Genomic DNA, 27,236 nt, shown 5'->3' on the forward strand with positions numbered 1-27,236 from the left:
CCCCTCAAAGAAATGCAACAGGTTAGTGAGGCAAGATCTTCCCTTGCAGAACCCATGCTGAGTCTTCCTCAATAACCCGTGTTCATCAATGTGCCTACTCATTCTGTCCTTGATAATGGTTTCTACCAACTTTCCCGGTATTGAAGTCAGACTGACTGGCCTGTAATTTCCCGGATCTCCTCTGGAACCCTTTTTAAAGATGGGGGTGACATTTGCTACCTTCCAGTCCTCAGGAACGGAGGCAGATTTCAATGAAAGATTACAGATTTTTGTTAGAAGATCCACAAGTTCAACTTTGAGTTCTTTCAGAACTCTCGGATGTATGCCATCCGGACCCGGTGACTTATTAGTTTTTAATTTGTCTATTAGTTGTAGGACCTCCTCTTTTGTCACCTCAATCTGACTCAGGTCTTTCAACACCCCTTCCAATATTAGTGGTTCTGGGGCGGGCAAACACTTCTCATCTTTCACGGTGAAGACGGAGGCAAAAAATGCATTCAGCTTCTCAGCCATTTCCCCATCCTCCTTCAGTAATCCTTTTACCCCATGGTCATCCAAGGGCCCCACTGCTTCCCTGGCTGGTTTCCTACTTCTAATATATTTGAAGAAATTTTTATTGTTGGTCTTTATGTTTTTTGCAATATGCTCCTCATAGTCCCTTTTTGCCTGCCTGATCACAGTCTTGCATTTGATTTGCCACTGCCTGTGTTCCCTTTTATTAATCTCACTTGGACTGGTTTTCCACCGCTTAAAGGAGTCCTTCTTACCTTTTACAGCTTCCATTGGCTGGAAAGGGACCTTCTTACCTTTTACAGCTTCCAAGAGGGCTGGAAAGGGACCTTGGGACAGCTGTGGGGAGAGGGGAGGCCATATGGCAGCAAGCTGGCAGCTTTCCTCCTCAACGGTGGTAGGAGAGAAGGTCATGGAGGTTGGAGTCACTATGTGCCCCCTGAAAAAAACCAAGGCCCCCCAATTCTGCTACGGGGCTGGGTGTAACTGGCTACGGGGCTGGGTGTAACTGGCTACGGGGCTGGGTGTAACTCTGCTTGGGACTGCAACGTGATTTCCCATCCTCCACTGATTCTTGATATTCCATGCTCCTGGAACATATTCAATTCTCTTTTCATTAATTTACAGCGTCCTATATTTCTGTATACCTCAGAAGTCTCATAATAAGCAGAAACCCCAACTTCTGTCTGTGCGTGGTTCTGTTGAGTGGCTAGCACCCACGCAAGGCCCAGCCAGTTTACCCTTAGTAAAAATATGAACAGGACTGTGTGTTCTGATAATGGGACTACAGATTATGGGATTCTGTACATTTATTTCATTTCATTTCTCCTCGTTTTGGTGGCATCATCTTCTTTGCTGCTTTTAAGGAACCTCAATTAATTCAAAGCAAACCCTCATTTGTTTCCAGGATAACCAACACAAGAAGAAAGCATATTTAGTCTCACAACATAAATGTAGAAAATCCACAAGCATATGTTAAAGGAATAGTTCAACCACAAAAATAATATACTAGATATAATGGCATTATAAGTGTTATTTATGAATAAATATGCCATGAGTTCAAATCTTACTTTGTACTTGCTTTTAAAAAGTCTCAACTGTTCCTGAGTCATCTTTTTTTTTTCTCCATGCACTCAGTGTATGATGCCATCACTCCAAAGCTCATAAAATACAGTGTGGAAAAATTTTGCTGGGTATCAATGTGGATATATTCACTACCTACATAATGTGCATACATAATATTAAGGACATTCTGATAAATTGGGAATACAAAGGCAAAAAGTAAAACGCTGTAGTCTCATCACTAATCTGTAAATGATTTAATCTTTCTCTCTTTTGCATCCACTTAGTCACCAGTTGGCAAAGTAAGCTGTAATTACTCACCAGCTGTGCCTGATAATACTGTCCCGTTCTTTGGGGAGAACATTAAGCAATGGGCTTTCATGTGGTTCCTAAAGCTCAGGGAAAATGTAATGCAGCAGTGTTGAAATCTGGTTTTCCAGAAGAAAACCTGAACTACAGTCATATGTGACTACTGTGGCTTGCCCCTACCAACAACAGGTTCACCTGGGGCCAAAATGTGATTTTTTGAAAGCAGAATTATTACCAGATAAGCCTAGATTTGCCTTGAAGAACCTCTGTTTGTTTGTCCTGGTTCTACTGATTTTATATTCTAGATTTCAAAAACTGGTTCTGCTGATTTTAGCCAGTTTGCAGTATCAAATGTGAAATCTAAAAGTAGTATCCAGATTATAAAACTAAGATCTATGAAGCACTTCAACAGATCAACAAAACAAACACAATCGTTTGCTAAACATCAGTGACACCAACATAACAGCAAACAGATTGAGATTAGGAAATAAACCTGCAAATTTGGTTGTGAACCAAAATATGATGCTTTGGCTGCAATTCTGTCCATACTAAGGAACCTATTTGTGTACAAAATTGCATCCAGCAGCCACTACTATATTTGCTAAACTGGTGGTTGCAATTTAAAACAAGTCTTAACAAAGGATGTCATGTGGCTATTAGGTAAAACCATGCCACAAATAAAATAGCAAATATACCCATGTAATGGACAGATTAGGTTCTGCCTCTTCCTAAGAGGAACCAATGGGAACTGACAGAATGTTGCTGAAAATGACAGTTGAAAACAGCTGTTAAGAACATAAGAAGAACCCTGTCGAATCAGACCAGTGGTCCAGCTAGTCCAGCACACTATCAATTTTGCCTACCTGGCTCATGTGGTGGCAGCAATGGGGGGAGGGGCAACAATGTTTCCCCTTCATTCTACCCATTTGCAGCCCTGCCTTCTTCTTCTACTTCTCTGGGGGTAGTTTCTGCTCTTCCTTCCACAGTAACCCATGAAGATCTCACAACATTACATTGTGATATTTATTTTTTCTGTTGAAAACTTATTTTCTTTTTTGTATTTTGTTTGTTGCTGCAAACTTGAGGAGGCATAAAAACAGGTCCATAGAAAATACCCCCTATCTGTACCTATATTATCAGGGCTTTAAATCACCATGGTGTCCAGATTCAGAATCAGATATACGATAAATGTGTTTAGGATTGCACTATAAATTTCTGGTACCTACTGGAGACTAATTGCAATGACTATAGCTACGAGCCAGGAATCAGACAGAACTTGGATTAGTATACTTGAATTCTTACCTCAAATACATCATTGAGTTCACTGGAGAAAGGGCAAGGTACAGAAGTGATGAATAACTAAATATTAACTGAATAACCCAATGATGCCACTTACAAAATTTTGAAACTTGTGCTTTTAACAAGCACACAGATATACTTCTGAATAAAATATTCAAGTGAAGAATATAAAACAGGCAGTAAAAACAAGGTCATGATGCTGATGTCACAAAGTTTTAAAGAAGCTTCTCCGCTTTTCCCTAATATTGACATTACTTTCCTTCTGTGATACATGCAATGTTATTCCTGCACCATGCCCTTTTTATAAATGGGGAGACTGAGAATGCCAAATGTTTTATAAGAAACACAACACTTTTATGCTCCTTCCCCCATGGTTCAATAGCTCTGGAAGAAGTCTAACGATAAACAAAAAAGTGGCTGTGCCACATGTTATTGTAATGAAACAAGGGGTGAAATATCATGCATGTGTTCTTTGGCATATGGCTGAGTCTATCGCTCTGCCACTGAAAGTTTATTTTCACTGGCTGCTTATAAAAGTGACTACAGGTGGCAGGGACCAATTGGCTTGGATCAGCATTTCTATGGCTTACCCTCCTCCCTCCCGCAAAAGGGAGAAGAAAAAGTAATCTGCAAAACTAGGAAAAAAATATATAGTCCTAGCTAAAAGTAGCCAAGTGAAAAAGACTGATTATTTTAATATTTTACTGTGAGTACAGAAAAAACAACTAGAGCTTGCATTTTAAAACACTTTCATCCAAGCAAGAGAGAGGTTTGGCATAAGCATCCTTTAATAAGCATTGCTGGATACACATTCAGCCGCCTATAAGCCTTGTTTTTCACATTGTGCCAGCACCATGTGAGTACCTGAAGATGCCTTATACCAGGTGTGATGGACCATCAGGGTTAATGCCTCTGAGAAACTTTTGAGTGACAATCTGTTTAAAAAGAATTCTGTCGAGAAAATCAGTTAAGGAATGACAACTTGGAACTGACAGTTGAAGAAGAGTCAATTAAGCACTGACTGTGGCCTGAAAAGGAGGATGAGAGAGTGAGTGGATCAAGGAGGATCCCCATTTGAGCCAAAAAAGTGAAATAGCTTCTAGAAAAGAGGAGTGATCTCTGGTATGTGCATAAAGAAGGATTTATATGTTCCTGCCTTCTAATCTTTCCTTCTAATCTTCGTGTGTTCATGAAACTCAGAAACCTATGCTTGAGTGTGTAAGCAGAAATTGAAAAGAAAGCCTCTCTCCTCAAAGTTTTACAGAAATATTTACTTGCTGGCAACAAATTATCTGGTGTTTGTGTGAATACAGCCACCTCAGTTTTAGTGCCTGTTTACTTCATATATCCTACATCTGATTCCACTTGGCCTTTTCTCTTCCAAATTAAATAAAATATTTCATCTATTTTGAACTTTCAAAGGCCTCTTGTGTGCCATTTGCAAAAGCTGAGTATAAGAAGGCGATTTTGTCTCTTTCTTCATCCATCAAAAATAAAGTGACCAGGCAGGACAGCCATAGACAAACACATAAAAAGAAAATAGATACAGGGGCTGGCCTACAATGTCCAGTACTATCTAATTATTACTGATGTTGTTGTTGTCAAGGCTTTTTGAAGAAAAACCCAGCAGAAACTCATTTGCATATTAGGCCATACCCCTTGCTATAACTAGAAATGACATTACCCATTCAGTAGGTTACTTTCCACATACTGACACAGAACAGTACAGTGCCATTTCATGGATGTGTGCTCTCACACAGCCCAATGAGAGACCTTGCCCCCACCCCCGCAAACATGGCTGGAGAGAGCAAGCCACATACAGCGGATTGGGTATCAGCAGGCTCAGCTTCTTCCAGGAGGTGACACTCGTGGGCGGTACTGGGTCTTTTGCTCTCTTTGCAAGCCTGTTGTAGGCTAGAGGCAGCTGAGAGGAGGGAGCATGTGGCTGCCTAGTGCCTTCCCATTGCCAGGGACCTTTTTTTTGAGCCACAGCCCTGGCAAACCAGCTGGAACTGTGTTCCTGCTCAAAAAAAAGTCCTGGTTATTATTATTATTAATTACATTACACTTATAGCTAGCCCTTAGCTGCATTGAAAGCTCAGGGCAAGTAACAACAATTAGAATTTAAAACACCTTCCAGCAGTTTCTTAGAGAAATTCAAAATGTCAAATCGGTGCCCATAAAAGTAATGCAGCATAATTATCATCAGTAAAACTGAATACCAGTGGGGGAAAGAGGAAGGAAGTGGCAGAACAGATAAATTATTGCTAATCCTCACCCATAGGCCTGGTGGAACATCTCTGTCTTGCATACCCTGCAAAATTGTCTCAGTTCTCACAGGGCCTGGATCTCACTAGACAGAGAGTTCCACCAGGTAGAACCCAGAGCTCAGAATGCCCTGGATGTAGTTGTGGATAGTTGGATCACTAGCAAGTTGTCATTAAAAAGGTAAAGTTAGTCCCCTGTGCAAGCACCAAGTTGTTACCGATCCATGGGGTGATGTCACATCATGACATCTGCATGGCAGAATTTTTACGGGGTGGTTTGTCATTGCCTTCCCCAGTCATCTACACTTTACCCCGAGCAAACTGTGTAGTCATTTTACTGACCTAGGATGGAAGGCTGAGTCAATCATTAGCTATGCACAAGGAAGGATGGAAGGCTGAGTCAATCATTAGCTATGCACAATGTTGACTGCTATTCTGACCGCTAGAGGCTCTTAGATTTGCGAACACCTTTCTCAACACTTGCTACATTAAGACCTTTTAACTGGAAATCCTAGGGGCTGAACATAGGATCTTTCTACAACGTCTGATGCTGTACCATTTACAGAATTATCCTAAGCAGAATCCTACTCTACTAGATAGAACTTACTCCCAGGCAAGGTTCTTCCTTAGGATTGCACTGATACCAGCAGAGCTTTACTAAACTGGTTCTGTATTACCTGGATGAAATTTTAGATGCAGAAATGCATATTCAGTAAGCTGTATTATGAGCGGCCATTTAGTGCACCTGGATTGGGGTCTGTAAATCTAAGGTTTGATATGTGCATAGAGTAATCTTAACTTGTATTAGCATAAGAAGCATCATATTTTTTCAAAAAGAGCAAAAAGGATAGATAAAATCTGATAAGGAAAAATAATTAATTATAATAAAGAAAACTTGGTTGAATTAATTAGTGTGTGTTAAGTGCTGTCAAATCACAGCCAAATTATGGTGACCCCAACAAAAGGCGCTCAAGGCAAGTGAGAAACACAGGTGGGTCACTATTGCCTTCCTCTACAAAGTTTTCTTTGGTGGTCTTCCTTACAAGTACCAACCCTACTTAGTATCTGAGATCTGACAAGATCAGACTACACCATGCCACATTCCCTCCTGAATTAATAATTAGGATTATATTTATATATCAATTATGTGTTTTTTCAGTTATGTAAAATAAATAGATATTTTAACAAGATGTATTAATTTCATTACTTTTTAAGAAAAAGAGCAGTAATTCACCTGTGCTATTTAAGCAGTTCAGAAAAACATTTTCTTTGGACAGTTACCAGTCAGCCTGGGCATCTTTTTTTAAAAAAAGGCAAATTGTTCCAAGTAGAATTGTATTCCCAAAAAGCAACTTTCCAGACAGAAAAATTCTCTTCATAATGGCCTTTCCTAGATTGTGTTTTTCTAGGACACAATACAATGTCTTATATGGGATATCCTCCCAGCCCCTTCTATGGGGGACACTTACTTTTCTTCATATGCTTCTGAGCAAGCAGGTAAAACAAGAAAACCAGATCAAACAGACTCTGCTGATCACTGTCCAAAACAACGCATCCTGGAGTCATGGTAATGAACTACCAAGGAAAAGAAAACAGGGTATTTCAAAGACTTAAGAGGGGCTAGGTCAAGAAAGAAAACAGGCAGAGGGGATTGGTCCACCATTCAGCATCTCAGTGGCATCTGGATATGATTTTACAAAATCCCCACATTAAAAGCAAGTTTTCTGCACCTTGGATTATTTGCTGTGGTGTCTGTAGCACACACTTCTTACAAATGAAGCAAAAGACTAAGGCCACTTCACACAGTTTTTTCCTTCTGTGGGGGGTGGGGAGGCATGTGCATACATGAGAACTCAATGTGTCTATCTGGGAATTGCAATTTAAAAGGAATAGTCATAAGAATCTTATCTAATATCCTAAGCTAAATACTGTATAGTTTATAACAATAAATGTCTAATAACACGTCTAAGTGTTTTTTAAATCAGATTTTTTGTATGCTTATTTTTTCACTTCCCCTCTGAATAGGCTGAAGCCTCAAAAGTGCATTTCTGCTGGGTAAGGAATCTTTAGCAAGTTGACAGAATGGTGAGCAGGCAGATGGAAGGACACACCATTCACAGCTGAATGGAGATGGAGTAACTTTTATGGTCTGTGTTGCCCTCTCTGTTTGTGGGAGGCTAAGAACACAAGAGAAGCCATGTTGGATCAGGCCAATGGCCCATCCAGTCCAACACTCTGTGTCACAGTGGCAAAAAAAATATTTATATATACACACACACACACACACACTGTGGCTAATAGCCACTGATGGACCTCGGCTCCATATTTTTATCCAATCCCCTCTTGAAGCTGGCTATTCTTGTAGCCGCCGCCACCACCTCCTGTGGCAGTGAATTCCACATGTTAATCACCCTTTGGGTGAAGAAGTACTTCCTTTTATCTGTTTTAACCTGACTGCTCAGCAATTTCATTGAATGCCCACAAGTTCTTGTATTGTGAGAAAGGGAGAAAAGGACTTCTTTCTCTACTTTCTCCATCCCATGCATTATCTTGTAAACATCTCTCATGTCACCCTGCAGGCGACGTTTCTCCAAGCTAAAGAGCCCCAAGCGTTTCAACCTTTCTTCATAGGGAAAATGTTCCAACCCTTAAATCATTCTAGTAGCTTTTTTCTGCACTTTTTCCAGTGCTATAATATCTTTTTTGAGGTGTGGTGACCAGAACTGCACACAGTACTCCAAATGAGACCCCACCATCGATTTATACAGGGGCATTATGATACTGGCTGATTTGTTATCAATTCCCTTCCTAATAATTCCCAGCATGGCGTTGGCCTTCTTTATGCAATCGCACACTGTCTTGACATTTTCAGTGAGGATGGGGCTGCTGAATACACTGGGAGGTCTGTGTTCAGGCATAATGGCAAACCATAGTCTAGAATCCTATGGTTTTGAAACCCAATTTTGCATCCAACAACAGCCCACAGTTTGTATACAGACATCATTTCGAACTCGAGTTTAAATGAACCATAGTTTTATATGATGTGGTTTGTTATGACATTGACATTCAGCCAATAGATTGTAATTTGCTTCTCAACCCAAATATAAACAAAAACTTTTATATGATGTCTGGAGAATTTGTTCCTTAATAATGATGCCTAAGGGAGACCCAGTTCAAAATTAATTGGCTTGTGGCAGTAGAAGCCCAACATGACAAGCCGACTTAGATTGCTTTCAGTTATAATGGCTGTACATTGCTCTTTAAATACATCAGCAGCAGCTCCACCCAAACCATTAAAGAGTTCTTTGGCTGCTCAAAGCCTTTTCAAACACTTACCATATTTCAGGCTTGGCTCAACTCATAGGATGAACTCTTTCACACATTTTAAATATGTTCTTCCTTTAAATCTTACCCAAGAGTATCCTGTTCTTCTTGATGCCATTTTTAACTTCATCCTCAATCAAACTTCTAAGGTCTTGACACAGTGAGTCAATGGTTTCAATATGTTCTGGGCAATCATTAGAGATCTTATATCTGTCAAACCACACAGTGGATAAGGACCCTCTCATAGGTGTGTATGGCCTGGAAGAAAGGTTGATGAAAACTGCATGAGAAAAAAAGACGTAACCAAGTGTGTCAAGACCTTTCCACACATTTAAGGTTTTACCAGGGGAGGCTGGAACAGTTAAAGACCAAGGTTATTAAGTCTCATACTACTTATCATGGCTGCATACCTTTATTTTGAAGCACACGTCTTCTTTGGGTAGGGGGAGATTTTCAAGAGCAAAAAAGGGCACAACTGAGAGGCAACTGATTTCCTCCACCTTCACAACTTACTAACCCAAACAACTGTTAAAAGAGTTTGTAGTGTTATAGACTGGATAGTAGAGTGGACTTGGATCCTAGCTTCAGGTACTATTTCAGTTGTGAACTCACTGAGTGGGCTGACTGGACTCAAGTTGCCATTTATGGTTCTAGGAAAAAAGCACAAAGAAAAAAAGCCCAAAGAAAAAAAACCCAAAGAAAAAAAAACCCGCAGACATAAATGCTCACAGGAAAAAAGCCCCCATGAGTAGTAAATAGCCCCCCATGCATTTTTAATGAAGGCGGCATGGCCAGTGACGTCACTTCCGGTGATATCACCGCAAGCTGTGCCAACCCTTGCATAATTAATGAAGGGGGCGTGGCCAGTGACATCACTTCAACTGGCGTAACCAGAAACTGCGTCATCAGGGTCATGACCCCAATGACTTCACCCAGGTCATGACCCCACCCCCACGTGACCTAGCCCCCGCCAATCACCATCTATGCTCCACCATGACATAGCTACCCCGCATATTTAATTAAGCACCTCCTCCAGGAAATGACCTTACTGACTCACACCATGTGGCGTAGCCAGGCCAATCAGCGTCTACGTCCACCCCACTGTGACCTAGCAACCCTGCATATTAATTGAGCAGGCTGAAAATCACATGTGTAGCCCCCTCCCCTGCCCCCTTCTCCAGCGCCACCCACTGCAGCATCATTGAACTTCTGCCTGTGGCACCCCACCCCGGAAATTGGGGGCCGCCACTGAGAAGGCCTGAGTAGGTCCATGTGACCCCTCTAACAACAATCCCAGTCACCCCTGGCTAATAGCAAATAGGGCTGGGACCCACCCAGCCCATTTCCTGGGGCCTGTTTTTGACAAAGAGACACGCGTTAGTATGGACAGCGGGGAGACAACAGCTGACATGCTAGCTAAAAATGGTGTTTCCCAAATTTTGCAAGGCCTCCTGGAAGATTTCCCAGATACTCAGGAACTTATTCCCTACAGTACCCAGGTTTTTCAAGAGATTCCTGATTCCCAAGAGCTGATTCCAAGCAAGAACTCTATGGCACAGGTAATTTGGGAAAGGGGTGGGGGTGGGGAGTAGAAAAGGTTATTGGAAACAGGCTTTGCATAGTGCTTTTAACTGAAAAAAACCTGCTTTTAATTTTCTAGTATTCTGCCTGCATTGAAATTCCAGATTTAAAATTGGCTGAAGCCCCAGAGGAGAATATTCCTTCAGAGGCAAATATCTCCACGCAGGTATGGACCCCAGTTGTTTAGTGTTGTATGGTGGGCGTGGGGGCTTGTCAAGGCTTGTAAAACTAAAATAAATGCTGTCTTTTTAACAGAAACAGTCAGAAATTCCATTTGGCATGACACCCGGGGAATGAGTCATTGCCATGAGAAAGCTTTTAAACATGGAAGTTTTTGAAGATTTTGACTGTATACCACTCCGAAAACGGAAATCAGCAATGTCAGCATTAGTTAGTGCTGCTGTCTATTCGATAACAATGCATTGTATCAATGAATCTTTATATGATTCGTGTGAAGGATGCCAGCTTCAATCACCCGGGCAGGCATCTCACGCATGTTTTTCATGGTCTGAACAAATGGTAGACCGCAAGGTGAAATTTGTTATAGATGAAATGTCAATACATTCGATAATGCAAGTTGTGATCTCAGTTGCCTATTCATTGAAATGTCTGCTCTTTACGCAAGAGAATATAGACCAAATATTTGATTTATTGAACAGAGTTGGAGACTCTCCAAATTCACGTAAAACGCTTGAAACAATTTTGAAAAACTCTGACAGTGCAATGGCTAAATATGTTGAAGGTTAGATCAAAGATTTGCATTTTCATTCATTTTTTCTGCACCAGAAAAAATAAAATGGCGTTTCTGTGATGTAAATAAAAGATATTGCAGCTGCTTTTTAATGTCTGTTTTTGAAATAAACCTTGTAAATAGACTGCAACTTCATTTGTCACTGTCTGTAAATAAAAAGGAACCTTTTTAAAGAAATCAGTGCTGTCATTAAATGTCCAGACATGTCCCATATTGTTATCAGTTGTCCAGGTCATGCCCCCATGAAATGAAGGCCTGGTGCAGCTGCATGGATGGAATCTGGTCTAAGCAAGTCATGGACAAGCTCTATTGGATCAGCAAGTCACACGGCTAGGAGAACCAATCACAGCACTCCTTCACACAAAATAGTAGTCTTGATTAGATTAGGGGTGAGTCACTTCTTTTTTGGCCAGAGGAGGAGAAGGGCAGAAGACATCTTTTACCTCAAGGCTGCAGGTAAGCCATGTGCTCCAATTTCTCTATGTGATTAGAAATTAATACTGCTTTTAAATTTTGTCTATTTCAACCCCTTTTGCTGCCATTAAAGCAGATAGTTTATGGCTTGTTTGCCCCAAGCATGCTTAATAATAAGAAGGGGGGGGGGAGGGATAGTATGGCCTGTTTCAGTTTTTCTTGATTAGATTAAGGGGCCAGGAGACTTTTTACCTTGAGGTGTTTGTCTTAAGCTTCATAAATGGGGATAATAATTTAATGCTGTAAAAGGCTTATTTGTGATCAGTCCTTTTCAATATTCTTTGTAAATATTCAATATTCTTTGTAAATCTTACGGGTTAAAAAGAACAAAAAATGGCTGAAGATAAATCTTCAAAAAACAAAGGTATATTTTGCATTCCTCTCAGTTTTAAAATCAGTTTGTTGTTTTTAAGAGGGGTGTGTGATGGGTGATAATTTAAAAATGGGCGGGCTGCATTATATTTCATATTTTTGGCATTTTAATATGCAGGCCAGAAGAGACTACATGGCTGTGAAGAGTGGTGGGAAATGATACGTTCAAAAATACCAAAAAAATCTGATGAAGCACATGTGGGCTCTAAGCAAACCAGACCAGACTGGCAAACGCTAGGGGGTGCTATGAAACACAAAGGAACCCTGCAAGGTGTCTGTCTGTCTATCTACTGCAAGACTGTTTTGGCCTGCTGTGTTAATAATATTTTTGCTGAGGCTTGGCATTTTATTTTCATTCAATCTTTTTCTCCTAAAGATGTCACAAACCAGAGATTTCCTCAGAGCACAAGGAGCTCCACCCCGTTGAGGTCTGGACGCGACCACAAAGCCTTATCACAGCAGACTTCCATGAAAGGATCATCCACCCTGCCCCCGCCAAAAGGATGTGGTAAAGTAAAAAGGAAACACACACCCCAGACTGTGCTTTTGAACCACCCTGAGCCACTTCGGTGGGAAGGGCGGGATATAAATTGAAATAAACTGAAACTAAAACCAACCTCTAAGAAACAGAAAATTGACAATTCTGATGTGGATGCATCTTTTAGGGACACGTGTGAGCGCATGCAAAAACTGATGGTTGTTACAACAGCTGTACTGCAAACAATTGCTGACCATGCACAAAGTTTGCAATCATTGGGTATAGACAGCATAATTGCTACTTTTAAAGACCACCTTATGGGTTTCTGGAAAACTTCTGAAAATATTTTACAAACTGATTTGGTGTGTAAAAGCAGGAAAAGGGGTGCAAGCAGGGTTAGAAGATATCAACCCCACATTAATATCACTACAGATGCCCCTTATAGCGAGATATGTGAGCGTGTGTTGAAATTGCTTGGCATTTCAGCAGTTGCTGTGCAAACACTTAACAGCCAAGCCACAAGCTTTCATTCTTTGGGGATAATTGGCTGTTGCAAACCCTTAAATACTGCTTTAAAAGACAGCCTTGTTGGTTTCTGGAAAGACTTTGAAAGAACTTTACAAAGTTCTACTGCATGTCCAAATGGGGAAGCTCTGCAGATAGGCGTGGGGCAGGTCAGGGGGCATCATCACACACACAAAAGGAAAAGCAAACATTTGAAACTGAGAAAGGTCTGGCAAAGAATCCTTCAAAAGCGCCTCAAGAATGCAAAAAAGTTTAAATCTAGACAAAAAAGAAGTGACTCTCTTTTAAGGTTTCTTAGCAGAGTCAGGGCCTCTGGGTGTGCAAATGATAATCCGGTTCATGGTGCCCCTCAGCACAGTCTGCTGCCACCTCCATTTTGCCAAATAACAATGCTGCTGCTGAACAAGGTCCCTTGTCACCCCCACAAAAGCAGTCCTCTAACCCCGACACACCATAGGTTTACCTAGAAAAAGTTGGAGAGTGGGAACGACATCTTGCAAACTTGCCAATGGATCAGTATTCAGAGGCCTTCAGGTTTGTAAACTTAGAGCATTTAAGCCACCCTGTCCTCATACAAGAGGCAATACGGGATGCTATTCAGGGGCTTCTTAACGATATGAGAGCCAGAGTCCAGGATGGTGATTTAGTGCAGCTCCATATCGATGGGGCAGGACTAAGCGATTCCCTGCATTCTGTAAGGAGGCCAGCAGGTGGCTTTCCTGCTGATGAATTTATATATCAGATGTCAAACCTCATGCAGAGTAATGCCGAAATTCATCTTCATGGAACCCTGTGCTTAATTATGACGGTGATAAGGAACAGGGGAGGGAGGGGTAAGAGGGTCATCAGTACCGCCCTCTATAGCAAAGTTATCAAAAAGAAGCGGCAGCATTTATTAAATCCAGATCATGGGAACTGTATTCTTTGCTTTGGGATAAGTCTCATTGGTGTCACGTCAGAGAAGCTGGTAGCCATCTCCAAATTAACAGAGAGGGCGCGGCTGTTGTACAGAGAGCTTGGGTTTTCAGATGAGCAGGAGATATTATTATCGGATGTTGCCACCTTGGAAAAACATTTAAAGGTAAATATAGAAGTGGTATTGAATGGTGGTAAAGGTTGGGAAATTTTTAAAACAGGGCCCCCTGTATACCAGAGAACCCATTTTGTTTTGAATCATGAGAATCATTATTACAGAATAATTAATTTGAGAGGGTTTTATGGCCAGAAAAATTATTGTCAGGTGTGTGGTAATGTTTATAGCCATTCACATCTGTGTAAATACAGCTGTCGCATGTGCTTAGACCCCAAATGTAGGCCTCAGCAGGAGATACAATGCAATAACTGCAAAGTTTATTGTAAATCCCAGATCTGTCTTGAAAAACACAGGGATCTGCCAGATATCTGCAAAACAAAAATATATTGTAAATCATGCCAATCCTATGCTCCAAAGAAGCACACATGCCGTGTTCACTGGTGTAAGCAATGCAAAGAGCCTGTTGGGGATATAAATAGCCACCGCTGTTTCATGCCTCCTCTTAAAAAGGTTGAAATTGGCAACAATTATATTTTTTATTATTTCGAATGTATGCAAGAGACCGGCATACATATTCCAAATTATATCTATGCAATAGGGCTAAAGGAAAGTGATACCTGGGAATTCAAAGGAGAGGGCTGTGTGACAAGCTTTGTTAAAAAATTCATTAACAAGAAACTCAAGAATTATAGCTTCCTAGCTCATAATGCGAAGGGGTATGATAATTACTTTATCATTAGGCAATTATTAGCAGAAAAGATGGAAGTCAACCTGCTTACGCAAGGGGGGAAACTCGTGCGTCACGGTTAAGAAGCTAGGCATCAGATTTCTGGATAGCTTAAACTTCTTGCCAATGAAGCTAGCCAAATTGCCACAGGCCATGGGCTTCTCGGGATGCAAGGGGTTCTTCCCCCATTACTTTAACACAGCTGCTAATTGGGATTATGTTGGGCCGATGCCTAAAATGGTGGATTATGGGATTGATAACATGATGAAGGATGAGGAAGCAGAGTTTCTTTCCTGGTACACAGAGAACAAAAGGATTGAATTTAACCTACAAAAAGATCTGACCCTGAGGATAAGGTACAGAAGTGGATTAATTTTGAGAATGCAGTTAACAGTGGTATTGGAAGATTTGGTATTTTTTCCACAGTGTCGACAAAAGATCTAAAATTAGCCATAGGGCCCAGAAGAGCATCATTAGAAACCTGGATGAAATGGTACCCACAGTGGCTAGGAAAGGTTTCAAGATGGACCCCCCTAGAAGCTATTGTTAAGGAGGCACATGCTATAAAATGGTGGGGAAGGCTTAAAAACAAAGGCTATTATAGAGTGGGCGATATGTTTAGGGGTGGTAAACTAAAACCTTTACAGGAAATTACAGAAGATTTAGGTAATCAATACTGGTTAAACATAGCAGGCTTACATAAGATAGTTAAGAAGATCAGTGAAAAGGGAGAGCTTTGGTTAGACGCTCCAATGGAAGAGATATATAAAGTAATGGCCAAACAAAGGAAGGATCTAGTAGGGTTACTATACAGAAAAATGATTTCAAATAAAGACAAAATAATACTACATTTACAAAAGATTTGGAGTCATGAAGGTCAGTTAACAGAGAGGTTGGCTGGGAAAATCTTGGAAAGACTAGAAGGGATTAAAGTAATCAAATTTAAAGAACTGGAATATAATTTTTTCACAAAATGGTACAAAACACCCGCACAAATAGCCAATATATTCCCAGGAATGAGTTCCAAGTGCTGGCATTGCAAACAATTTAAGAGTTGGTTTGCACATATGTGGTGGGAGTGTGAAGAGGTTAAACCCTTCTGGGGGGAAATTATTGAATTTATTAGAAAAGTCTCCAATGTACCATTAACCACTGGCTTTAATATGATGTTGTTAGGCACAACAGGAAGTCCGGCACTAAGTAGACCCACTCAAAACCTTGTCAAGGCAATGATACTAGCGGGGAAGGCAGTCATCGCTTTGGGGTGGAAAGATAAAAGTAAATGGTCAATAGAAATCTGGCACAACTATTTGTTTGATTACATACAGTCTGACATCGTGGCAACAATCAACAAGGATTCCACGTGGGAAGATAAAGCCAATGAAATCGAGACCAGATGGAACCCTTATTTAGAATGGATCTCAGGAGAAACAAGGAAGGACATTCAGTGGAAGATCAAGACTTTGTGCCCTTGGCTGAGGGGGAAAGACTAAGAGAAGATGGGGAGGGTTGGGGCGGGGGGGGAAGGGTTATTTGTAATTCCAAAATTCATGCATTGTAATGGTCAATTTTACAAGAGTCAATAACACATAAAAATATTTATTAAAAAAAAATCTGACCTATTATTGTCAACAGGATGTTAAAATCCTGAGAAAGGCTTGTCTCTTGTACAGGGAGGAAATTATATCCATGTCAGGGACTGACCCCTTTAATCACATAACTCTCACTGGGGTTTGCATGGCAATGTATAGGCACATGTTTTTGAAACCTGATACAATTGCCCTCCTGCCACATGACCATTACCACAGGCAAGAAAAGCGTTTTTCAACCCCATCCACACAGTGGCTAATGTATATTGAGCACAAGGAGGGTCTCCAGATACAGCACGCCCTGAAAGGTGGCAAGCTAAAAGTAGAAAATTAGTTTCTTGATGGTTTTGCGATGGTTGGGGGGTGGCCAACAGCCTTTGAATTTAACGGGTGCTTTTTCCATGGTTGTCCCACATGCTACAGCCCCAGTGATAGAAACCCACTGACAGATTCATCCTTTGCCGACTTACACTATAGAACCCTGAGGAAAGAAAGTTACTTGAAAAGCCAGGGGTATGCTGTTAGGTCCATATGGGAACATGAGGGGAGGGAGATGGTTACAGATGACAGGGAGCTTGGAGGCTTTCTGAGAAGAAATTTCCATCACCACCGTTTCCCAGAGATGCTCTCTTTGGGCAAATGCCATTTCCCTCTATTACAAGGCTGAAGCTGGTGAAAAAATACATTACTATGATTTCACCAGCCTGTACCCTTTTGTCAATAAGACAAAGAAATATCCAATTGGGCACCCCCAAATTATTTATAAGGACTTTGCCCCCATATCTGAATATTTTGGTCTGGTCAAACTAAAGGTGTTGCCACCTCGTGGTCTCTTTTTCCCTGTATTACCCTACAAGTTGGGGGGCAAACTTCTGTTCCCCCTCTGTCGCACATGTGTAGAAACCAAGCAACAAGAGCGTTGCATGCATTCTTCACTGGAAAGAGTGTTAGAAGGCGTGTGGTGCACAGTGGAACTGATGAAGGCCCTCGAGAAGGGGTACCAGATCATGTCTATTAGCAAGGTTTGGCATTTTGAGGAAAGCTCTAAAGACCTGTTTTCGGAATACATTAAAGTGCACCTCTGCCAAAAACAGGAGTCTTCTGGCTATCCTAACTGGTGTACAGATGAGGGGAAAAGGGCCAAATACATACACGATTACCGAGAGAAAAAGGGTATTCATTCATTTATAATTGAATGAATAATTCATTCATTTTTAGATTGTTTTTAGATTATTTAAATATTTAATTGTTAATTGTATTGCTGTATTATCTTGTTTTATTGTTTTAACATGGCTTTTGCCATGTCCTGTAAGCCTCTCTGAGCCTGCCTCGGCGGGGAGGGCGGGGTATAAATAAAATTTATTATTATTATTATTATTATTATTATTATTATTAGTGTCCTGAACACATAGAGATCAATTCTGCAAAGAGGCAGATTGTCAAATTATTTTTAAATTCATTGTGGGGCAAGTTTGGACAGCGTTCAAACTTGGTAAACACTATCATAGTGAGAGATGCTACCAAGCTTCTATAATTTGCCTTTTCCCGAGCATATGATGTGTCAGGGTTTGACATAATTGACGATGAAACAGCAAGTTTGTCCTGGAAACACGCAAAAGATACAGTTACCTTAGCTGGCAACACGAATGTTCTGACTGCATGTTTTACAACATCCTATGCGTGGTTAGAATTGTATGAAATTTTAGACAGGCTGCAGGACCGCGTCGTTTACCATGATACCGATTCAGTCATTTTTGTCAGTAGGGAAGGGGATTTTATTCCGGCTACCGGGGATTTTTTAGGAGACCTGACATCGGAACACTCACCATCTGAACAGATCACAGAGTTCACATCAGCAGGTCCTAAAACCTACGGTTACAAATTGTCGGGCAGAAACGTGTGCATGAAAGCCAGAGGCATCACCCTCACTGTTTCTAACTGTGAAAAAATTAACTTTAATACCTTGAAGGACCTGGTCTTAGATTACACTGCCAAGCAGACATCTAAAGAGATCAGAGTCCAGCAACCCTCCATCATAAGAAAAAAGAATCAGTGGCTTATTGAGACAGGGCCACTTAAGAAAACCCTCAAAGTAGTTTCTGATACGAGGGTCCTTGTGGACAACTACAGAACATTGCCATACGGCTTTTAAAATGGATGTGCGGTGGAAACATCCATTTTCTGCAGTACTGGCAGGGCCTAGTAAATGTGGCAAGAGTGTCTTTGTAAAAAATATTTTGGACAATGCTCAACATGTGCTTTCTGTATCACCTGATAATGTCATGTGGTTTTACAGCTGTTGGCAGAATCTATGTGGTGAAATCCTCTGTAAATTCACATCTGTAAAGTTTGTTGAAGGGCTGCCTGAAACCCTAAATGATGATCAACTGTTCCCCAGTAATAAAGTAAGTCTGATTATAGTGGATGATTTGATGGACTCTGCTTGTCAAAACCCTGAAATTGAGAGAACTTTTACCAAATACGTGCATCATTGGAATCTGAGCATTATATTTATTACTCAGAATATTTTCTTTCATGGAAAAAGCACCAGAACCATAAGTTTAAATACAAAATACATGGTTCTGTTTAAAAACCCCAGGGACAAATTACAGATTGGCACTCTGGCCCGCCAAATGTACCCAGGGAAGTCCCAATTCTTTCTGGAGGCCTTTGAGGTTGCAACACAAAAACCTTATGGGTATCTGCTGGTGGATTTAAATGTGTGCATGCCAGATTCATTGAGGTTAAGAACGGGGCTTTTCCTGCCCCAGTGGCCTGCTGTGTATGTCTTAAAAACAAAACAAGCCCCCAGTGGGCACAAAGGGAAACAGACAACACACTAAACAGTCTGTCACCTCCGAATCCTCCAAACGGTCAACATGTCCAGCTGTATAAAGAGGAATCTGCCCCTCCTAAAACTACTTATCAAGACTACCCCGCAACAAAAGCCATTCTATGCTCAGCTTCAGATGATCTGGTCGCGGCTATATCAGAAATTGCGCTCAATACTTTAAAAGGAACATTCCTCTTTCACCATGTCAGGTGTGTGTCTTGAGGAAAAGGCGACATTTCATTTAAAAACTGAGTAACAAGAGAGTACCACTGAAAAAGAAGAAACAGCTGGTGAAACAATCTGGCGGATTTATAGGGCCTCTGTTAAGCTTTGCTATTCCTCTCTTAACTGGCCTTTTAACAAGCAGGTGATGGAATATGCAGAAAAAATGTACTTGGTTCCTAGCCATCAGCTGGAACAATTAAGGAACCCCCCTCCCTTTAAGGAGGAGAACATCAGAGCTAATGCAATGAATTCCCTAGATACTGAAATGAAGGGTGTTCTTCGAAGGCAAGATTTAACAGAGTTTCAAAAAGTAAGCCTATTTGATACTCTGCTGCAAAATATTTTAGCTCACGTGAAGCAGGGGGAAACTGAAAAATCTAAACTGAACCTGTTTCTGCCTCAGCCAGAGATAGCCTCTGGAGAAACCAATACGAGTTCTGACATGGTCTTCCAGGAGATAATAGACAGTTTGCCCGACAGGTTTAAGAACCGTGCAAATATGCTGTTAAGCAAAATGAAACAGAACAAAATTATTTCTTCTTGGGATGGCAATGGAACCTTTGTATATCGAGGTGAAAATATAAAGGGGTCTCATCTTATGGATCTTATGATCTGCCTAGCCATCGCCAGCCTAAAAGTTGGGATGTTTTCATGAAGGCTATGGCTGAACTAAATGTTCTATCTTCTGTTGTGGGCAACACAGCTAAGCGCCATGCTTTGGAATACCTAAAGAACCCCTCCTCCATTCCAGAGACGCCACAGCTGTCTCGCAGAGTATCTAAAAAACACAAAGCTGTCACACCCCCTGGCTGGATAACCTTGTAATCATGTAAATAAATGTTTTTAATTAAAAGAAATTTTGTTTGGTTAGTTTTTTAAAAAAATGAACAGACAAAAGGGCAGTTTTTAAGTCCACAAGGGGATGCTTTACTGAAATACAATGTTGTTGTTGTGGAACTCACTGCAAGATATACAAGCCTGGGGTTGCACAAAGAAGTTTAGAGCATGTCTGGGCATGCCCTTCTTCTTTTTTACAAATTGCTCCACCATTCGGTCATTCTGTGCTAAATCATCAGAGTACAGCTCTTGAATCTGCTCAAAAGAAAGGCCTTTACTGCGCAATTGTAGAAAAAATATGCAGTATTATCCACAGACCAGAGTCAGATGCCTGTAGTTGCCTTGGTTGGAATGCAGTCTCATTGGCATTTTTTTCTCAAAAATCTCACTATGGATTTAGGAAATAAAACACTGCTAGGTGCATGTCCATATGAATCAAAGAACTCGCCGCACCCATCCTATGGCAAGTATATGGCAAGCCAGTGTTCTCCAGGAAGGTCATGTGGGTGGGTATTTACAACTAGCCCTGCTGGTCTTTGATCCACTCTGTTTGGGGAGCCAGTCACTTGGATACACTCCCAAGAAAGTCTTTTTGGTGTAAGGGTTAGTAGATAACACAGTTGTTAGCTGCAGGGTGTCCATGTTATATATGGTCAAACAAAACATTTTGCCTGTGGTTTATCTCTATAACGTTGTCAAAAACACCATAGACTATCATGTTGACAGTGTGAGGCAATGCTCTAGCAAACCGCACTTCAGCCCGCAGGTTCCCAGTTTTAATCAAGGAATAGTGGTCTGCACATTCCTGATCTGGGGAAAGATCAAATGCAATTAACGTGTAGCCCTGTGCAAACTCCTTGTGGTTTACTAACAAAGATCTGTCTTTCATATGCTTTCCAGCTGCATGTATTCCCTCACGCAGTTTCCACCTTCAAAGTCTGGCTGCAGTGGTTTTGTGGGTACCTGTTCTCCATCCAAGTAGAGAGCAAAGAAATTGAAGTCATAATGCTTAAAGTTAAATGGATTTTTATTATGGGCCCCGCTGAAGGATTCGTTATCCACCAGTCCAATAACCAGCAGCTTGGGTAATTACCCCAAAAACAAATTCTCTTGGTTGCTGACACGACTTCCTGCAGGGATGCTAAACACTCTGACGCCCACACGGTCCACAGGATATTTGGCACTAGCTGTGAAGAGCGCCTCGGCGTGGCCTAAACGGACACCCGGAGCTACTCTGACTTTCTTGACGAAAAGGGAGGCAGACAAGATGTTTAATTTGCAACCCGTTTAAATCATCCGCCATGAGGCAAAAAGCATCTTTATTGCGTGTCAGTTTAATTTTGACATCCATGCCATTTAAGAGCAGTTTTTCTTGGAAAAACAGGTCACTGTGAAGCTGACCCAGCAGATCTATTTTTCTGCTTCCAGCCGCTAGAGCTGCTCTTTTAACAAACCCTTTGTTGTTCCCATCCAGGGCAGGTGATTCATGTTGAGCAGCTGTGTCTTTGTAAAACAGGCCTGCAGAGAACTGACTGTTCAGAGTATCATTGTTGTAATTCAGTACAGCTTCTATAAACTCTCTGTATGGATATGCGTTATGCGACTGCAAGATGAGCCTGTCTCCCAGAGTAACATCCAGCTGGCTAAAGATGGAGTGATAGGGTAATTCACCAGACTGACCCTTGCATTTCTGTCAAGGTCTGTCCCATCTTCTTTCACGATTTTCCTGCACAGGTAAAGCAGGGTATTATTTAAATCCATATAATCATCTCCATTTCCAGCGATGAAAAAGTCAAGTGGCGCTGATTCTGACAAAGCAGCCAGGGGAGAAACGTCAATATATAGACATCTCTCAATGCTGGTTTGCATAGGGGCTATTTGGAATAGGTCCAGTTCAGATTTGGTGCATTCTTCTGACCCGCTGTGAATAAAAGCCTTTGCTGCTTAAAATATATCTCGGGGGCTCAGGAGACGTCTTCCTGCCCTTCTCTTGGCCTTCTGCTTCTGAGGGACCTTGCGCTTCACAGCTTTTCTTTTAAAGGGGTGTGGGGGCCAATTAGTTGTGCCTGCGATGCCTTTCTTTTAACTCCGCGCTGTCTTTTAAGGTACATGAGGCCTGAGCCCTCTTGTGGCATAAAAGGACTCACTTTATTTAGAACAGTGCCAGAAACATGACCTACTACATCTTTGGCTATATTTTTGGTGGCGGTTCTCACATGGGGCTTCATGAGTTCAAACCCCCTTCTCAAAAGAGGGACAGCTTTTCTGAAAGGCTCCGAAAAATTCCACCTACCCCCGCCCCATACATCACTGGGGCACCATGGTACCCAGGAAGAGCATAGCCAGTCTGGTTCTTGTAGTAATTCTTATAGAGGTCAGGATCTCCATAGCTTTTTAAGATGACCATCTTTGTGTGCTTAACAGACCAGGCTTTTCCGCGGACGAAAGTGAAGCTTCACGATCACCTTACCAAACTGGAATGGCACGTTCTTGTTCTGGTCCGTCTTTATTTCAAAGTGATGGTGTCTATGCGGTGCTTATTCACAGGAATATAGTGTGGCTTGTCATAGATATTACTGATACAGTTGCCAGTCTCCCCTTGCACAGTGATACAATGCAGTAATGGAACATATGCATCACCCACAATTTGCTGATCCACAATGTCTGTGTAAATGTACATAGTGTTGAACCCCCCTGTGATGTCTGCTGTAAAGTTTATATTTTGGATTGCCTTATCTGGGGGTGCCCCTAAAAGGTGAGCCAATTCTTTAGAAGCTGAAAAGGAATAAGTAGATGGTGCTCTTAGACCGATCTTCCTACACAGCAGGTCATAGCCCATGCTCAGTTCAGGGGAGGAAAATGTGACTGTATGGTGTTGTTCAGTTTCACCACCAGGTCAGGAATGCTTTTATAATAACCACTACTGAATCTGTATTTCCACTGTTTCTCCTTGGTAGCGATTACAACGGTGGAATCTTCAGTGTCTTCCAGCTGTGAGGATACTGTATTTCCATAAGCCCAACCTCCCAGGCTCCTGGAAGGTCCAGTGACTGTGCTAGATATGTGGTAAAGGCTGCTGTAGTGTTCTGTGGAAAAACACTTGCACAAGGGTTGCTAGGGAGCATGATAAAAAAGCTGCTGTCAGCCATTTTTTTTTCTATATAGGATCACAGAGTTGAGAAGCAGGAACCCAGCTGTCAAATTTATCAGGCCACCTTAGCCACTTCACTAGATGCTGTTTTCTCTTCCCCCTGCCTTTGGAGACTAAGATTTTCTCAATTCGATATACTCTGTCTGCTTTACTCTTAACTTTTTGTAGCTCTTCAGGACAGAATGAGCCTAAGACGGAGTCTTCAGCATAATCTTTGAGCAAGTACACAGGCCTCTTGCCTCTACAGATGACCTGTTCTACTATAAATAGTTCATCTGTGAAGCTCCGTTCATATCCTTTAACAAAAACTCCTTTGCTTTTAGACACACGAACATGATCTCCTTTTCTAATGAAAGGCCTCTCCTTTACATTTGCCCCAACACAGTCTCTGTAAAGAGTTTTCCACACGGTCTGAGCGCTGGTGTGGTTTACATCTGCAGGACGGACTCTGATTGTCCTGTGAAAGCTGTGGTTGTAACTTTTAATAAGCAGCGGCAGCACGTCAATATATCTGAAGGTGTTGTTGGCAGTAAAATACCTCCACATTTTTGTTTTTAATGTTCAATTGAAGCGCTCCACAATAGCTGCTTTGACTTCATTATGGGTGTAAAAGTAGTGGACTCCGTGCTGCTTTAACACGCTGCTTACAGACTGGTTTATGCCAAGATCGACAAGGAGATTGACAACAGGCTGGCAAAGGCAAACCGTGCATTTGGCCGACTGTACAAAAGAGTGTGGAGCAACAAGCATCTGAAAAAAGGCACAAAGATCAATGTTTACAAAGCGGTTGTGATGACAACCCTCATCTATGGCTCCGAATCGTGGGTTTTATACCGTCATCACCTGCGACTCCTTGAGCGCTTTCATCAGCGCTGCCTTCGCACCATCCTCAACATCCACTGGAGTGACTTTGTGACCAACACTGAAGTCCTCAAGCGGGCAGAGGTTACCAGCATCGAGGCACTGCTGTTGAAGACGCAGCTGCGCTGGGCAGGGCATATTTCTAGGATGGAAAACCACCGCCTTCCCAAGATTGCCCTGTATGGCGAACTCTCCACCGGCCATCGAAATAGAGGGGCACCAAAGAAGAGGTACAAGGACTCCTTGAAGAAATCCCTTAGCACCTGTCACATCAACCATCACCAGTGGTCTGACCTAGCCTCAGATCGCAAAGCATGGAGGCACACCATCCACCAGGCTGTCTCTTCCTTTGAGAACGCACGCATAGCTGGTCTTGAGGACAAAAGGAGATTGAGGAAGAATCGCACTGCTACAGCACCAACCCCAAATCAGACTTTTCCCTGCAGCCACTGTGGCCGGACCTGCCTGTCCCGCATTGGTCTTGTCAGCCACCAGCGAGCCTGCAGCAAACGTGGACTATTGCACCCTTCTTAAATCTTCGTTCGCGAAGCCAAGCCGAGAGAGAGACAGACTGGTTTAGAAACTCTTTACCTGCATCAGTCTGAAGCTTGGCACCTTGGGGAAATTCTGCCTTGTTTGAAAATTTCCCTAAGAGCTTTTGACACCCTCCACTGTCTTGTCTTTTAAGGCCAAAGCCCAGGCATATTTAGACAATATGTCAACAACTGTTAAAATGTACTTGTAGCCATCATTATTTTTGGAAAATTTCTGCATATCAACTAAATCCGCCTGCCACTGGGCATCGAGACCAGAAACCATGATCTTGTTTCTCTTAAAGTGGACACGGGCTTGCTTACGCAATGTGTAAGCATCTTGCTTGGAAAGCCAGTTAGTAACATGGTTTTGAGTGAGCGCTTTACACTGCTTTTTGGCTGCCTGGAAGAGAGGCCTCACCACACCAAAGCTCCCTGCTTCTCCGGGTGTATAATACACGTGTCTTAAGGCCTCCTCTGCATCAACTGCACCCATCATCGCTCCGCTTAACTCAGAAATGATCACACAAGGTTATAAAACAAATGCCTTTATTGTATCAGAACTACCTCTTCCGCTTATTATTCATTTTATTCTTCTTCTTTTTCTTGTTGCACTGGGTAACTTTGGTACAGAAACACGACACACAATAGATTCACGTCAACAGGGTTACTGATGTGAAGATTACTGAAAGCCTGGATAAAATTCTCATTAAGCTATCAAAATAAAATAAAAAGAACAGCTCAGTGAAAAAGCCCATCATCGCCTTCATTATACACCCATTCACAAACACTGCTTTAACTGATTACCTGTGAGTTTGACACCGCATTCTCTTGTTCCGTGGATTCGTTTAAAACCTCTTCATTTTCATCATCATCTTCAAACTGCTCAGCAGGGTCCCGGTAAATACACCACAGCAGGTTGGGAATTCCCAAGTCCATCTCATCTTCAGGGCGGCTGAAAAGCGCCGTCCACACATCATGCCAGCTTCCCCATGCAGGCATCGTGTTTTCTGTTCTGCCATTTACCTCTGGAGTTGCGGAGTGCTCAGGCATCTCCACAGCCTCATTGGAGACCCAGTAAGTACAGCGCGTAGGGACAACGCCGCCAAAGTACATAGTAGATGCAGAAGGGATGTCAAATACCAGCTGCCTGCCAGGAGCACCAATGTTGTTGAAGCTAGGCCTCCCCAATGGCAGTGGTGTGGTGACTACCTTGGACCTGGCCGGAGTTTCCATGTTCTCAGCAAGAGCCTGCTCACGTGTGTTCAAGACAAATGGCTTCTTTCCTAAATAACGTGGTGAGGGCGGGCTGGGTGGGGGTGAACCCCAGCCCCATTTGCTATTGTCTAGGGGTGACTGGGCGTGTTGTTAGAGGGGTCACATGGACCTACTCAGGCCTTCTCAGTGGCGGCCCCCAATTTCCGGGGTGGGGTGCCACAGGCGGAAGTTCAATGACGCTGCAGTGGATGGCGCTGGAGAAGGGGGCAGGGGAGGGGGCTACACATGTGATTTCCGGCCTGCTCAATTAATATGCAGAGTTTCTAGGTCACAGCGGGGTGGACGCAGACGCTGATTGGCCTGGCTACGTCATGTGGTGTGAGTCAGTAAGGTCATTTCCTGGAGGAGGTGTTTAATTAATTAAATATGCAGGGTTGCTAGGTCACAGCAGGGTGGACATAGATGCTGATTGGCCTGGCTACGCCACATGGTGTGAGTCAGTAAGGTCATTTCCTGGAGGAGGTGCTTAATTAATTAAATATGCAGGGTTGCTAGGTCACAGCAGGGTGGACATAGATGCTGATTAGCCTGGCTACGCCACGTGGTGTGAGTCAGTAAGGTCATTTCCTGGAGGAGGTGCTTAATTAATTAAATATGCATGGTAGCTATGTCATGGTGGGGCATAGATGGTGATTGGCGGGGGCTAGGTCACGTGGGGGTGGAGTCATGACCTGGGTGACATCATTGGGGTCATGACCTTGATGACGCCGTTTCCGGTGACGTCAGCGGAAGTGACGTCGCTGGCCACGCCCCCTTCATTAATTATGCAATGGTTGACACCGCTTTCGGTGATGTCACCGGAAGTGACGTCGCTGGCCACGCCCCCTTCATTGGAATGCATGGGGGGCTATTTACTACTCCCATGGAAACATGCCCACACGGAAAAAAGTCCATACTGAAAGAAACCCACATGGAATGCCCTCATGGAATAGGGTTGCCAAGGTCCAATTCAAGAAATATCTGGGAACTTTGGGGGTGGAGCCAGGAGCAAGGTTGTGACAAGCACAATTGAACTCCAAAGGGAGTTTTAGCCATCACATCTAAAGGGACCATGCTCCTTTTAAATGCTTTCTCTCCATAGGAAATAATGAAGAATAGGGGCACCTTTTTTCGGGCTCATAGAATTGGACCCCCGGTCCAATCCTTTTGAAACTTGGAGGGCATTTTGGGGGAGGGACACTGGATGCTATGCTCCAAATCTGGTGCATCTACCGCAA

The 27,236-nt window shown here is 42.4% G+C and overlaps 1 protein-coding gene across 1 annotated transcript in view; it reads right to left on the minus strand.

Annotated features, from left to right (window-relative positions):
- LYPLAL1 (lysophospholipase like 1) overlaps positions 1-27,236 on the minus strand; it is a 62,517-nt gene that overhangs the window by 8,028 nt on the left and 27,253 nt on the right. Inside the window, exon 3 of the mRNA XM_060246603.1 lies at positions 8,860-9,029. Coding sequence (XP_060102586.1) covers positions 8,860-9,029 — 170 coding nt within the window. The remainder of the gene's footprint in view (positions 1-8,859; positions 9,030-27,236) is intronic.

The sequence above is a fragment of the Heteronotia binoei genome, chromosome 1 (genome assembly GCF_032191835.1).
Source record: "Heteronotia binoei isolate CCM8104 ecotype False Entrance Well chromosome 1, APGP_CSIRO_Hbin_v1, whole genome shotgun sequence".
Classification (NCBI taxonomy): Eukaryota; Metazoa; Chordata; class Lepidosauria; order Squamata; family Gekkonidae; genus Heteronotia; species Heteronotia binoei.